The 12,939-nt window shown below is 53.9% G+C and overlaps 3 protein-coding genes across 19 annotated transcripts in view; 2 read left to right on the top strand and 1 right to left on the bottom strand.

Annotated features, from left to right (window-relative positions):
* The window catches only part of FLVCR2 (FLVCR choline and putative heme transporter 2), a 66,216-nt gene extending 61,996 nt beyond the window's left edge, over positions 1 to 4,220 (top strand). For 2 of the 5 annotated variants that reach the window (XR_012159501.2, XM_073349227.2), the window contains exon 11: positions 881 to 966. Coding sequence is in view for 1 of the 5 variants with exons in the window: in XM_073349228.2 (XP_073205329.1) it covers positions 881 to 946 (66 nt within the window). In the remaining 4 variants the exon portion in view is untranslated. Of the gene's footprint in view, positions 1 to 880 lie in introns of all 5 variants that reach the window. The other 3 variants (XR_012159496.2, XR_012159498.2, XM_073349228.2) reach the window with 3 other exon arrangements.
* ERG28 (ergosterol biosynthesis 28 homolog) lies at positions 3,667 to 10,697 on the bottom strand. Of its 2 annotated transcripts, none has more exons than XM_073349233.1 (5): positions 10,620 to 10,697; positions 9,658 to 9,809; positions 8,854 to 8,944; positions 4,362 to 4,480; positions 3,667 to 4,222 (listed from the first exon to the last, which is right to left on the bottom strand). In XM_073349233.1, exons 2-5 carry the CDS (start codon positions 9,788 to 9,790, stop codon positions 4,143 to 4,145), a joined length of 423 nt encoding a protein of 140 aa, XP_073205334.1. In that variant the 5' UTR covers positions 9,791 to 9,809; positions 10,620 to 10,697; the 3' UTR covers positions 3,667 to 4,142. The 2 variants fall into 2 exon arrangements, with proteins under 2 accessions (XP_073205334.1, XP_073205333.1); XM_073349232.1 differs by lacking the exon at positions 10,620 to 10,697 and adding an exon at positions 10,542 to 10,601.
* A 154-nt stretch (positions 10,698 to 10,851) lies between these two features.
* Positions 10,852 to 12,939, top strand: part of TTLL5 (tubulin tyrosine ligase like 5) — a 210,238-nt gene continuing 208,150 nt past the window's right edge. For 9 of the 12 annotated variants that reach the window (XR_012159502.2, XR_012159503.2, XM_073349238.2 and 6 more), the window contains exons 1-2: positions 10,854 to 11,012; positions 12,092 to 12,255. Coding sequence is in view for 10 of the 12 variants with exons in the window: in XM_073349238.2 (XP_073205339.1) it covers positions 12,179 to 12,255 (77 nt within the window). In the remaining 2 variants the exon portion in view is untranslated. The other 3 variants (XM_073349243.1, XM_073349235.2, XM_073349236.2) reach the window with 3 other exon arrangements.

Below are 12,939 nucleotides of genomic sequence, written 5' to 3' on the forward strand. Positions count from 1 at the left end.
TCCCTAGGGAAATAGGAACATAAGACTGGAAAGGACCTCCTGGGTCAAATCCAGTCCCCTGCTATTGCAACCCTGTCATACAATCCTGTTCATAAATTTATAAAGCTCTATTTATTGGGTGGTTTGTCCCCAGCACCCCTTCCATCTCATGGCCAGGGAGCTTTTCTAATTAATCAGCCTAAATTTTTCTTCTAAAAGGCTTAATATAGTTGTTTTCTTTCTTCTGATGAATCAACATAGTATTTAAGCGCTGAGATGGGCTGGAGGTGCTAGCCCTGAGGCCTGAAGCAGGTAGGGTGGGGAGAGGGCAAGCAGTGTGAGCACTCAGCTTTGAGTTGGGCAGGGGGAGACCAGCACACCAGGGCTGAAGTTCCTGTCCTGTTTAAATACACCAGGATGCACCGTATGCCGCTTCTCCCCCACCACAGGGTGCATTTTGCCTCCCTTCCCCCAAGTGCTGCTCTGCACTTCCCCACTTGGAAGCTCCATTTGCAGTGGAGGTGGAGTCTTTTCTCTAGCTGAGCTGGCTTTGTGGGGCAAGACCCAGGTCCACAGAGCTGCCATGACTATGTATTTACAATAGCCCAGGGGGCTGCTCAAGAGGAAAGGGGCCCCTGCTCTGCCTGTTCCAATACCCCTCACCTGAGCAGTGGAGCTGTCTGGGGTGAGGGAGCTGGTGCAATCTTAGCTGAGCTCTAAAGAGGATGGTCTTAGCTATTGTTCCTTGGGGCCTCTCCTTGCCTCTGCAGATGTCTGACCCTCATGCATGATTTGTTGAGGATCTCAGGAGTATCCCAGCCTTTGGGCTCCAAGGCCTGTACTGAAGCCCAGCCCTAGCCACCTGGTGCTCTAACCATACCCCTTTTCTCTGATTTTGCAGAAAGCGCTGGAAGAGGTGCCTGGGGACAACATTGCTCCTGTGGTCCTTGATGAATCAAAGTTGTGAAGGGGTGGCAGAGCTGGGAGACACTGCCTACCAACCCCCCCTTCCCATCTTTGTCACTTGCAGTATCCTTCTGGTTCCCGCACAGCATGGCATTGGGGGCAGCATCAGGGCCGGAGTCCAGAAAGCTGCTCATGGAGCCATCGGAAGGAACAGATCAGCCTGGGTTTCTCTCATCAGTCTGCTTTCCCCTCAGTGTCCTGCTGTGGGAGAACCTATTGCTCAGCAGGAAAGCTTCAGTGGAGCTCCGAGCCCCGAATCTGTTTGCTTGGAGCTCAGAGGAGCAGGGGCTGTGAGTCCAACACAGTACTTGGTATTTGGAGCCCACGGTGGCATTCCTCAAGTGGCCTTCCTCTCCCCTTCCAGAGAAGCTGTACGGTGGGTAGCCAAGTGCATCCTCTGAAGGAACCTCTTGGTGGAGAGAGAACTAGACCGCACTGGCTTTGTGTCCAGCCCTGCTCTGAGTTGTGACTCTTGCTCTGGAAATGATGGGTCTGCCCTGTATTCATAGTGACTGGAGCAGGTGGTTCACCTGGCCATAGTGTGGGGGGATGGCTCAGGCCCTCACGCTTCCCCAGGCTCTGCAAATCATGTGACAACTGTGGCGTTCCCATTTTTGTACAGGGACCTCCTAGCCCAGCAGATTTTTAGTCTGTGGACTAATGTGATTTTCTATTTTAATCAAACTTCCCTGATGTTTTTTGAAATTTTGTAGAGTAAAAATTTGTAAGAGGACTGGGGAAGCACCAATATGTGCCCTGGCCAGAGCCCAACTGTCAGTCACATCGTTTGAGGCCAGGGCCTGGCACTGGGGCATGTGTGCAAAGTGCACCGGGGTCTAGCCCACCTTATAGTTGACACCAGCCTTCAGGGCTACTGTGACAACACTACTGAGTTAGACTGTGAGCTCCTTTGGCCAGGAACCCTATCCTCTTCCTTGGCTGGAAAGCACTTTACACAAGCGCAAGGTTGGTGCTATAAAAATAATACACATTTTGTGGGAGCCCTCTGCTGGTACAGAGAGGAGGAGCTGTGCTCCTGCTTCCCCTCCTCTTACTCAACTAGCTTTGGGAGGCAGGCTCAGGTTGCTTTAGCACAGGGCATCCCAAACTTCTTTTCATAATTCGGAATCACATCATCTGAGTGTCTTGTGGATACTTTCGTTCCCACTCACCATGAGCCCCACCAGTTGCTGTTGCCTGCTCTTCCACTCATGAGCACTGACCTCATCTCTCTTCCCAGCTGCAATCGTGTAGTTTGCCTCCCTTTTATTATCCCTGCCGCCCCCCTCCTCCCATTGGGTGAGAGCCACCTAGCAATTTCCAGTCAGTCACATGACAAAGATTAGGAAAACAGTGATAGGTATTTTGACGTGTCCTGAAAAAGTTAATCATGCTCACTGCCTTTGCTCTCCATTTTATCTCCCCTCCCATCTGTTTTGTTCCTCTGCCCCTTTCCCTAGCTGCACGTTTCCCAGCCACCTAGTCCTTTGGTTCCCCTGCTCCCCTCAATATATTTCTTTGGGCATCCTATCTTGCTGGTGGCTGGCAACTCCAGGCCCCTGGCTCGGTGGAAGCAGTTCCTGTTTCCTCTCCTTCGCAGTAGCTGTAGCCTCTAGAAGCAGCAGTTAGGCTGGCACCTCATGTCCATCTGCTTCTGCAGGCCTCCAGGTGCCTCTGTTCAGTAAAGAGCCTAGACACTTGCTGAAGTCACTGGAAACAAGGAGAGCTGTCACCACAAGACCTGTCATCTTTCTGGACCACCAGAAAGTGCTGTGCAGGCTGTAGTTTTGGAGCCATTAGACTGATACTCGATAACGCAGAGTCTGCCCCTGGACCAGTGTTGTCTTCCCTCTATCTCTAAGTGGCCTTCCTCCACCAGTTACCTTGATTTATTATAATACAATTTTGGGGATTGTTGAAGTGGCTCAACCCTGTGTGATCTCAAAAGGCCTTGGGAAAATGTTCACTGGATTCCTTGTATTTTTAAATATAATTTGTATTTAATAGTTATATTGGTGCAGCTGTGTGACAGTTGTCCATAAGTAATCTACCCCCAGGGAGCCTACCATTGGCAATGCTGTAAAGATGGAGCATACCATGCAGCTGTGTGAGCCCCCTAATAAAAACGCAGAGGGACAGGCCCACATGGTACACAATGGGCATTATTTGGTTAACACACCTTCCTACACAATCCCCTCTCACTGGAACTGCTGTGGTGGTTACACTGAATAGGGCAGGGGCTCCTGGGCCAGAGAGCAGAAGCAACTATCTGTCTACTAGTGCCTATTCTCCCCCACATCCTCTAATATCCTCACTCCCTCTTCTGCACAGCCCCCCTGCCCTGATAACTCCCACCCCCTGCTTTCCCCATCTTGGGCCTGGCCCAGACCCTCTCTGCTTTCACAAGGAGCACATTATGCACAAAGCCTCTGCTGGGAGCTGGATGGCAGCCACATTAGAGGAAGGAAAGGAACAGCTGGGTTCATTTCATTCTCCCTCATAAGCTAGGGAAAGGGGAGGAAGCAGCAATAGATTTCCATCGCACTTCATGTCCATACAGTGCGAGCAGTCAGGCTGCGGAGCAGGAGATTGGAGGGAGGCCTTGGCCAGGTAGGAGGGCTGACTTACCCTCCAGGGTGAGGTGGGCTAAAGGTGGCTGCTCCTTGTCACTCAGGCTGGGTCTTCCTCTCTCTAGTAGAAGGCAAGACTCTGCACATTCCACAGTTTTCTATTGTTTATTACAAACTGCCCCGTGAACATAGACACATACAAAACACAGCAGCACCAGGGGCTGGACTTGGTGTCTCCTCCCACACAGATCTCCAGCAGATCATGGATGGCTCTACTTCTCCTCCCTGCAGGTGCCCTGGGAGGAGAACTATGCTGGGCATGGCTGGGAACTGGTCCCCTTGCCAGCCTGGGAGCTGAGAATGTCTCAGGCAATGCCTACAGTGGGACAGCCCCCACAGGCTTGGGGCTAGGTTTTTATCACTGGTCATCATTAAAACACTGCCTGTACAGGTGAAATCAATTGCTAATGAAGAGTGATTAATGAGAAGTCAAACAATCATGTGACTGCAGGGGGGCAGGAGCTAGAGAACCAGAGGGGGGGCCAGGGAGGTAAGCTGGCAGGAGTTTGGCAGGGGAGATGCAGATGCAGCGGGCAGGTGATTCTAACATATGTGGGACCCTTGGCTTCAGTTTTTCTTCTTGTTTCGTGACAGTGCTTCCATGTCCAGGTACTGCAGCCCAATCAACATGCCCAGGATGGAGAAACCTGAGACACAGATGGAAAGCAAGTGGGTGCCAGAAACACTGCCCATAGGAAGGGAACTTTACCTCTCCCCACTCCCCTCATCTGAGCTCTACCCCAGCCTCCTAGCTCTCAGGGGAATCATGGAGTGAGCTGTACTTACTTGCCACCATCAGGGGTGCCAGGACACCAATCGTTGGGGCTGCTGTGCCGTACACAAACACTTCAGAGAGAAAGTGGCCCAGGGCTATGAGGAAGGTCAAGAGTGTGATGTGATAGAGGCTGCCAAGAGCAGAGAGAAACAGAGAGCAGTTAGTGGGTAGCATGGAGTGGGGGGGGGGGGGGGGGCGACACAAGCCTAGCAGGGAAAGGGAAAGAGCAGGATGGAGAGAGCCAGCCCAGTCCATCCTCACACTGTGGAGTGAGATCCAATTCCAGCCTAGCAGCGGCAGGATGGGGAAACCTCAGACAAGTCCCTTCCCAGCCTCTTTGGTGCCTGAGGCATTTTCTCTCACAAACTTCCTTGTGCCCACAAAAGTGTTAGAGCATTTTTTACGTGGTGAAAGTTACCTGTTGTTGACAATACGTTGTCCTAACCCCTGCCAATCAAGGCTAAAATGGCAGCTGCAAGTGCAAACGTTACTGTCAAGGAAGGGGCCTAGAGATGAGTGTAGGATGCTTTCAGTAATGAGAGCGTAAAGGCTCGGTCCTGCCTACACTAAACCCAAACAGTTCCCAACTCCCATTGGAGAGCTCTGGGAAGATCTGATAATTTCCTAATGTTGACCCTTCCTTATTCTGTAAAGTGACTATGTACCGCTGGCCTCTTCTCGTTTTGCTGGGCCCTTCCTATCTTGGTAGCAGTGTCAGAACTGCCAACTTCTGTGACCAGTGGTGCTGGAACTGGGGGTGGAACACCCCCGGCTTGAAGTAATAATAACAAACACCAAATACATGGTTTCCATCAGCAGCACCCCCACTGCAAAAATCGTTCTAGCACCCCTCTCTGTCACTAAAATAAGTCTTGGCAGCTTTTTACTCCTGTTAAGCCAGCTGAGAGAGAATGAGTTGGATTCTCTTCCAGCCAATACATCATAGTAAAGGATTCTGCTGAAGTTCCAATCCGGTACATCAAAACGGCTAGAATGGGGCAGCACAGGTGGCATCGAGGACAGAATCTGTCCTGATGAACCTTCCCTGCTGATGATGTGCAAAAAGGAAAGCATCCCGCTTGACTCTCACAGCCCAGGGTGAGTTTTGAGAAGAAATGAGAAGAAAAAACATCTTTTTATTTGTAAACAGCAAATATGATATGGACCTCACTGCGACACAAACATGGGGCCAATAAGGCATTTTACAGCTTTTTGCAGGAGAATGGCACTTTAAAAAAGGAAATCTGAGTTGATCTGGGAGTACTAAGCAGGTTAGGCAGGCAGGATAAGAGATACTGTGGAGTCAGTGGGGAGGGCAGGATCGCCCAGTGCACTGGGAAGAGAAAGTGGTCAGTCTGAAGCACAGAGCTGTATTGGGCTGAGAAGGAGGTAGGGGAGGCAGAGCCTTTATTCCTGGGAGTATGAGGCAGCTCCAGAAGACCAGTGCCCAGGGTGGTGTCCAGCCCCCTGGGACTTTTGGGAGGACAGCACAGCCCATCTGTCCAGAGGAAGAAATGATGAGAGAATGTCTCAAAGGAGAGCAGGGGCAATGGGAACTTAGCCTTTAAGGACAAGCATCACCTCCTTGTCCCAAAGCTGTTCAGTGAGGGGGCACCACAGGACCATCTTCTGATGTTGCAGGAAGGGGTCCAGCTGTAGGCAGGTTTCATGGAAGCAGAGGAGATCAAGCTCATCATCAAACAGAAGTGCACGGACATGCATGGATTGCCATTGTAGGGGCAGATGGGGATGAGGCATATGTGTGCGCACAAGGGGGCTGGTATGAACTTGAGGGGACAAGGGATTGGGAAATGGTGGAGGCACCCCATAATACAAGAAGAGAAGCTGATTTGGGCTGCTTCTGGCCTGGAGCAGTCCGCAAATCCAGCACCTAAGTTGATGTTGTACCTGAGCTCTGCTGCCCTCTAGGGGCCACAACTGCAATTTGCTGCAGATTCCATTAGAACACAAAACCCTTCCAAGAAACAACCAGCTGCTCAGGCTGTGCCCCCTCCATGGCAACTCCCAGCAGCCCCCTAACCCACAGACCAACTGGCCTGAGTTCACCCCCTCTACAAATATACCCAGCAGAGAGAACCACCAGCCTGCCACCTCCACCGCACACAGTCATTCATCCAGTGTGTACTAGAGATACAAATGGAAGTCACCTTGCTCTGACACTACTGCCAGACCGAAGTTCCCCTATTACTAGAGGAATAAACAGCCAGCCTCACTGCCCATCCAACATAGGCTATCCCCTCTAGTTACAAAGACAACCACCAGCTGACGCTGGCCCCAATCAAGACAGCCCATGTGTATGTGCTCCCTTCAGACCCACAGCTGGGTACATGGCACATGACTTGGGATGAGTTGCCATACAATCCTTAACAAACAGGTGCCATGCACCAATATGATGGCAGTGTTGCTAAGCACCCAGTATCACCAGGGTAGTGAGGCCACCAGGCTGAGGGTTCCAGAATGAGGATCAGAAACATAACAGCGGTTCTCAACTGGGGATCTGTGAACCCTCTCAAGGGGGCTGCAGGGCCCCGCAGCGGAAGCCCTGATCCCCAGCGCCCCCTACAGGGCTGAAGCAGTGAGGCGCAGGGCTGAATCCTGGAGCCCCAAGCCCTTGTGCTCCCGGTGGGATAGAAGCCCTGAGTACATGGACAGAGTTAGGGACATGGAGGGCTCCCCCACGCCAACTGCAGCACAAGATCATGGCAGTTCCCGGGAGCAGCTCCACACCTCCCCTGCCCCTCCTCTCCCTGCCCAGGTCGGAGGCGGGAACCCGAAGCTGGAGCCAGGCAGTGAGAGACAGCTGCTACTCTGGCTGGTGCATGGTGCAGGCAGCAGCAGCATTTCTTCCACTCCTGCTGGTGCCCCAGCTTGAAGCTGCTTCTCGGCTCCCAGACACCTTTGCTCCTGTAGAGGCAGCCGGTAAGAGCCCCCAGGTTGGAGAGACCCGGCTCTGTGACTGGCAGATCCCTCTGGAACAGGGACTGCAGGGGAATCCTCCCAGCACACAGCCCCTAATACCGCTCTCCCTACACCAGGGATGGGCAAACTACGGCCCGCAAGCCGGATCTGTCCTGCGGGATTGCCACCCCTGTGGCGCCGTGGGCCCCGCACCACTCCCAGAAGCAGCCAGCACTACGTCTCTGTGGCCCCTGGGGGGGGGTGGTAGACGGCTCCGCATGCTGCCCTCACCTGCAGGCATTGCCCCCCAGAGCTCCCATTGGCCAGGAATGGGGAACTGGGGCAGCAAGGACATGGTGCTGGCTGCTTCTGGGAGTGGCGGGGGGCCAGAGCAGGCAGGGAGCCCGCCTTAGCCCCACTGCCACTGCAGAGACACTCTAGGTAAGCAGCACCGGGCCAAAGCCCACACCCCAAACCCCAACTCCCTGCCCCAAGCCCCCTGCCGCACCCCAACCCCCTGCCCTGAGCCCCCTGCCCTGAGCCCCCTCCTGCACTCCACACCCCTCCTGCACCCCAACCCCCTGCGCTGGGCCCCTCTCGTACACCCGCACCCCTCCTGCGCCCCAACCCCTTGCCCTGAGCCGCTTTCTGCACAGTGCATCCCCTCCCGCACCCGGCACTCCCTCCCTCACCCCAACCCTCTGCCCCAGCCCTACATTCATGGCCCTGCATGCCATTTCCCCATGCAGATGTGGCCCTCGGGCCAAAAAGTTTGCTTGCCTCTGCCCTACACCCTGAGTTACTCCTGCCCTGCACCCTGAGCTACCTCCCTGCCAGCACACAGTCCAGTTACCCCCTCCAAGTTGAGCTACCCCATCTGCGCACAGCCCCTAGTGATGCCCTACCTCCACCCTGAGCTGCCCTCACACAGCCCCTAGCATCCCCCTCCCTCCACCCTAAGCTGTTTTCAAACTTTTTGAGCTAAGCCCCCCACCTTTGAGTTATAATATTTGGTTGCATGCCCCACCCCTCCCCCCCTTGAACCCAGACAGGCTGGGTGGCCTGCTGAGGTGAGTCAGGGGGTAGAGGTGGTGCTACCTTGCTGGACTCCACCATGCGGAGGTGGCTCAAGCCCCACTGGCCCCTGCCCCCACAAATAGAAGTCACACCACACCTATGCCTGAAGCCTCCCCACCCCGGCTGAGCCCTTGGAGGGAAAAAAGGCTGAGAACCCCTCCATTATAGGGCTTAAAAGGCCATGTCACACCTGGTAATTATTAGCTTGATCTGACAGTTGGGTTCAAGTGAGCAGCCCTTCCTCCTGTGATTCAGGGAGCAGTAGTTAAACCTCTTACTCCAAGAGCTGCCCCATAAAGGATACTGAGAGAGCAGAGATTAAGATGATTCAAGGGAAGACTGTCTACCCCTACCCAAAGAGGGGCCCAATAAGGGGATTTCAGGAAGCAGTTATTGACAACCCCCAAAGCTGCCCCATAAGAGGACAGAAGAAAGCTGTTATAGCAGTGACAAGTGAACACTGTAGGGAAAATGGGACACCCCTTCTCTGGTGTTTCCCTTACATACGTCTTGTTGCGGATGTCAATGGCACAGCAGCAGCGAATCACTGATGAGAGCAGAGTCCAGATGCCAAAGGTCCGAGCTTGGAGACCATTCACTGTGCAGAGAAGAAGAAACAGATGAGGAAAATGAATGCTCTCTCCCATGAGCTACCATCTCTGCAGGCTGAGCAAAGTGGTGGAGGGAAGGAAGAACATGAGATCTCCTCCCAGCTAGTGCAATTACTCTCTCCTACTTGCTGTGGGTGTAACAAGATTTCCCAGATGATTAAAGGGCAGCTGAGTGGGTGTTTCTGTAGCTGCTGGGAACCATGCATCCTTTCTAGTAACCACAGACCTTAAGGGAAAAAGGAACCAAGGCTGGTTCCAGCCCTAAAGAAGTTGTACTAAGATCACTGAGTTAAAAGTGCATTGCTGTGGGTGCTGAACAATGCTGTCTGCTGCCTGGAACTGATGAATAGCAGCATTTGCAGGCTTGGTGAGAGGGTTGTATCTAGTGCCAACCCTTCTGGAGAAAGGGTTCCAGATCTTGGCCAGCAGGTGACCTAAGGCTGTAGAAGATGGTATAGTGGAGACAGGTTGGCACTCTCCAGAGAAGATCAGGGCTCACTGCTGAAGAAGGGATAGTGCTGGTTGCCCTTGTAAGTTTGGGCTAGCATATGGCTTACAGGAGGTTAAGACCCGAAATGTGGCTCACTTCTGAGATGTAGACAAAAGTCCTCCAGGACTTGGGGCAGGATGTTGATACATGAGGTATAGCGGATATGGTAATGCCTCCTGATGGGCAGGAAGGGCAACGTGGGCTCCTTACCAAGGCTGGGTGTGCCCGTGTACAGCTTCTCGGAGAGGAAGCTGTGATCACGAAAGCTCTGCAGTGTATTCCCCATCGCAATGATGGATACCATGACCAGCCAGCTGCGCAACACATTCAGAAAACGGCTCATGATGCTCTAGTACCTGCTCCTGGGGACAAAGGCAGGAGATCAGCATCACAAAACAAAACCACATGGATTCCACCCCCTAGAACACTTCCACTTAAACCAGGGTCCAGGCTTTTCCACAGAAAGTCCCCGTCTCTTCCCAGAGATTCCCATAAAGAGACCAGCCCCTACCAGATATGAGCTGCACTACACCCCTCGTAATGCAAAGGTAGAAATCTGTATGTCCATCAAAAGGGGATGGAAAAGCATGATGCTGTCTCACTGTGGGAGGTCACTCATCCTCTGGGTCCTGGGCCAAACTTGACCAAGTAGGTCCTGTTCACAAACTTTTGGTGCATCCTCTCCACCTTCCTCTCTCCCCGATTGGCAGCATCAGCTTGCCACATAGCCCCAAAGAGAGACGTCTGCAAAACTGATAGTGTACTGAGCTCCCTGTATGGCAAAGCTGGGCACTGACCCACACAACACCAAGGCTTGGACTCCCCCATTAATGCATCCTACTCGCCAATGCCAGTGTAGAGATTTGCACTCCCCGCTCCACTGTCCCAAGGCTGCACCCCACTTCACTTCCTCCTGCCCCATCCCCTCCCTGCCCCAAATCTCTCACACAAGTCCCCCAGCCCCTTTCTGCCCTGACTCCCATCACCTCCCTGTTGCCCTTCCCCAACAGATGCCCGGAGCCCATCCATGCTCCAGCCCTCCCACGATCTCCCCTGCACCGCATCCTCCGACCAGCCCTCATGCCACTCCACACCTGCTCACAGCCCCACCGACTCCCCACTGTTATGCAGCAGCAGCCCGCCCCTAGGAGCTCGGCGTATTGATTGGTTACCTGTTAGCCCTGCCCTTACTCTGATTGGCTGTTAGACCCATCTCTACTCACACGCCATGTGGATTGATAGGTCAGTGTCCGAATCAAAGACACTAAGAGAGCTCCGCCCCTGAGGCGCGGTGACGTAAAATATGAACCTAGCCCATGCTTCGGCTCTCTCGGTCGCCATGTTGGAGGAGGCGGAAGCTACAAGTGGCGTGAGCATGGCGTGCGCTTGCGCGGCGGGAAGAGCGAAGGCAGGGGCCCGCTGGCGCCTGCGCAGCAGGAAATTAGGGCGGTTGCCTGCCTGTTGGTTGTTGTAGTAACCGGGGAAGCGTCAGGAGGAGGGCGCTGCGGCCGCCGGGGCTGAGTTGCCCGGAGCTCAGCCCCCGTCCCCGGAAGATGAGGCTGTAGGTACGGGGGAAGGCGGGAGGGGCCCGGCGCGATCCCAGGGGCTCCTGGAACTCCCGAGGGTTCCCCGCGGCGGGGGAAGCGGCGGGCGCCGCCCGGTATGATCCCGGGCTCGCTAGCCCCGAGGCAGTTGCGTCTGGCGGGGCTGGCTGGCTGGCTGTGTGGCGCGCTGCGGGGCCAGGTGCCTCCCCGGAGCGCGGCCGGGCCCCCGGGTGGCAGGTGGGGTCGCGCGGCGTGGGGCGGGGCCGCTGCCTTGGGAAGCCCCTTATCTCAGGCAACCTGTGGTGTTCCCTGGCCCCTAGGCGTCACCGCGGTGCGGGCCTCTCGGCGCGTCCCGGACAGACCCTTCTGGCCGGGCTAACGGGGAGAGTCGGAGGCTCCCGCACGGCCAGTGACCAGAGGGAGGTGGGTCGGCACCGGGCCGCGTGGCGGTCCAGTCCTTCCTTCGTAGGCGGTAGAGCCCGAAGAGACCATCAGAGCGTCTCGTCTAAGCTCCTGTATAACCCAGGCCAGAGAACTTCCGCCAGTTACCCGTGTGTGGAGCCCCAGGGCTTGTGTCTGAGGAAAGCCTGTCCCTATAAGGAAAGCCTTTGAGGAAGAAAGTGCTGAAGCAGCCAGACTTTTTCAGGCTGGTCTCTGAGTCAGGCGCAGAGGAAAGTCACTTTCTCCTCTGGGGTGCTGAATCAGCCCAAAGACACTTGGGCAAACTAGCCTAGGACTCCCTGCACTGGAGCTGTTCTTCCCAGGGAAGGTCTCTCAGGGGGATTCTTTGTGATGGTAGAAAGCCCGAAAGGAGCATCACTGTGACTAAAAGATAGCAGTGCTATATCTCAGGTCATTGCAGTGCCCCATCTAGTCAAGTGTCCTGGACTAGGGGCTAGAACCTGATGGTTCAGAGGAAAGTGCAAGAACTTAGTTATGGAAGTTTCTTCTTGCCTCCTGGCAGCAAGTAGGTTGGTTTATGCCCTGTAGCAGTAGGGTTTATGTCTCATGTAGATCTGTGTAGCTGTAGTGCTGAGCTGACTTATGCCTCTAGGCTATTCTGCTCAGTCATATATTCATACTCCTGATGATTATTGCAGGTAGCTGCACTGGCTAGATCTACTGATTCTATATGAAAGGGTCTAGGAGACCACTGTGACTGGGCTGCATGAAAACTCCCATAGGAGATGCCAGTTGGGATGGCTCGGGACCTGGAGGAAACCGGCTCGTCCTCGGAGGAGGAAGAGGTGGAAGAAGGGCCAGAGTAAGTGAAAACATACATAGTGCCTGAACCTTAGCTATGCTTCACCTGGAATGTACTGGGGTCTTTGGAGATATTTACTAATCTAGTGTGACAGCTGCATTCTCTCTTCTCCCATCCGTCAAGTCTGTGTGTTGAGGAGGGAAATAGATGGGGTGAGACTTGGGCTTTTAATCATAAAGAAGGATCAGGGTCACATGGTGTGTTTGGTAGGTGCATAACTCCTTGCTTTGGGAAACCTAAAAGGCCCCTCTTTCCTGTAGAGAGGGAGCCTCTGGAAGGGGAGGAGGCCTTAGCTGTGATTTCTCTCACTCCACTCATTTTCTGGCTTCCTATCTATTGCTACATTCTTTCATGACTCACTGGCATCCCCTTCTCACTTGGGGTGGATTCTCTTTGGTGCAATTAAGGGAAATATGGGTAACCCCTGTTCTGCTGGCTGCATTTGCTTTTGTTTTCGCCTGTGGGAGCACAAGGAATTGCAGAGCAGCCTGCTGTATTATGTAGGGCATTTGAGTGCTCTTGCCCCCCATGTTGTATTTAAGCTTAATAGGAGCTATGTTTCTTCTTCTCATCTTTGCGTTCTTCTCAGCACTAACCCCCAGCTTTGTCTAGCACCTCTTTCCATCTCTGCTGCTCCAGAGTTGTCCATTTCCAGAATGGTGTCCTGCTCCCACATTAGCTGAG

This window comes from Lepidochelys kempii, chromosome 6 (genome assembly GCF_965140285.1).
Source record: "Lepidochelys kempii isolate rLepKem1 chromosome 6, rLepKem1.hap1, whole genome shotgun sequence".
In the NCBI taxonomy this organism is placed as follows: Eukaryota; Metazoa; Chordata; order Testudines; family Cheloniidae; genus Lepidochelys; species Lepidochelys kempii.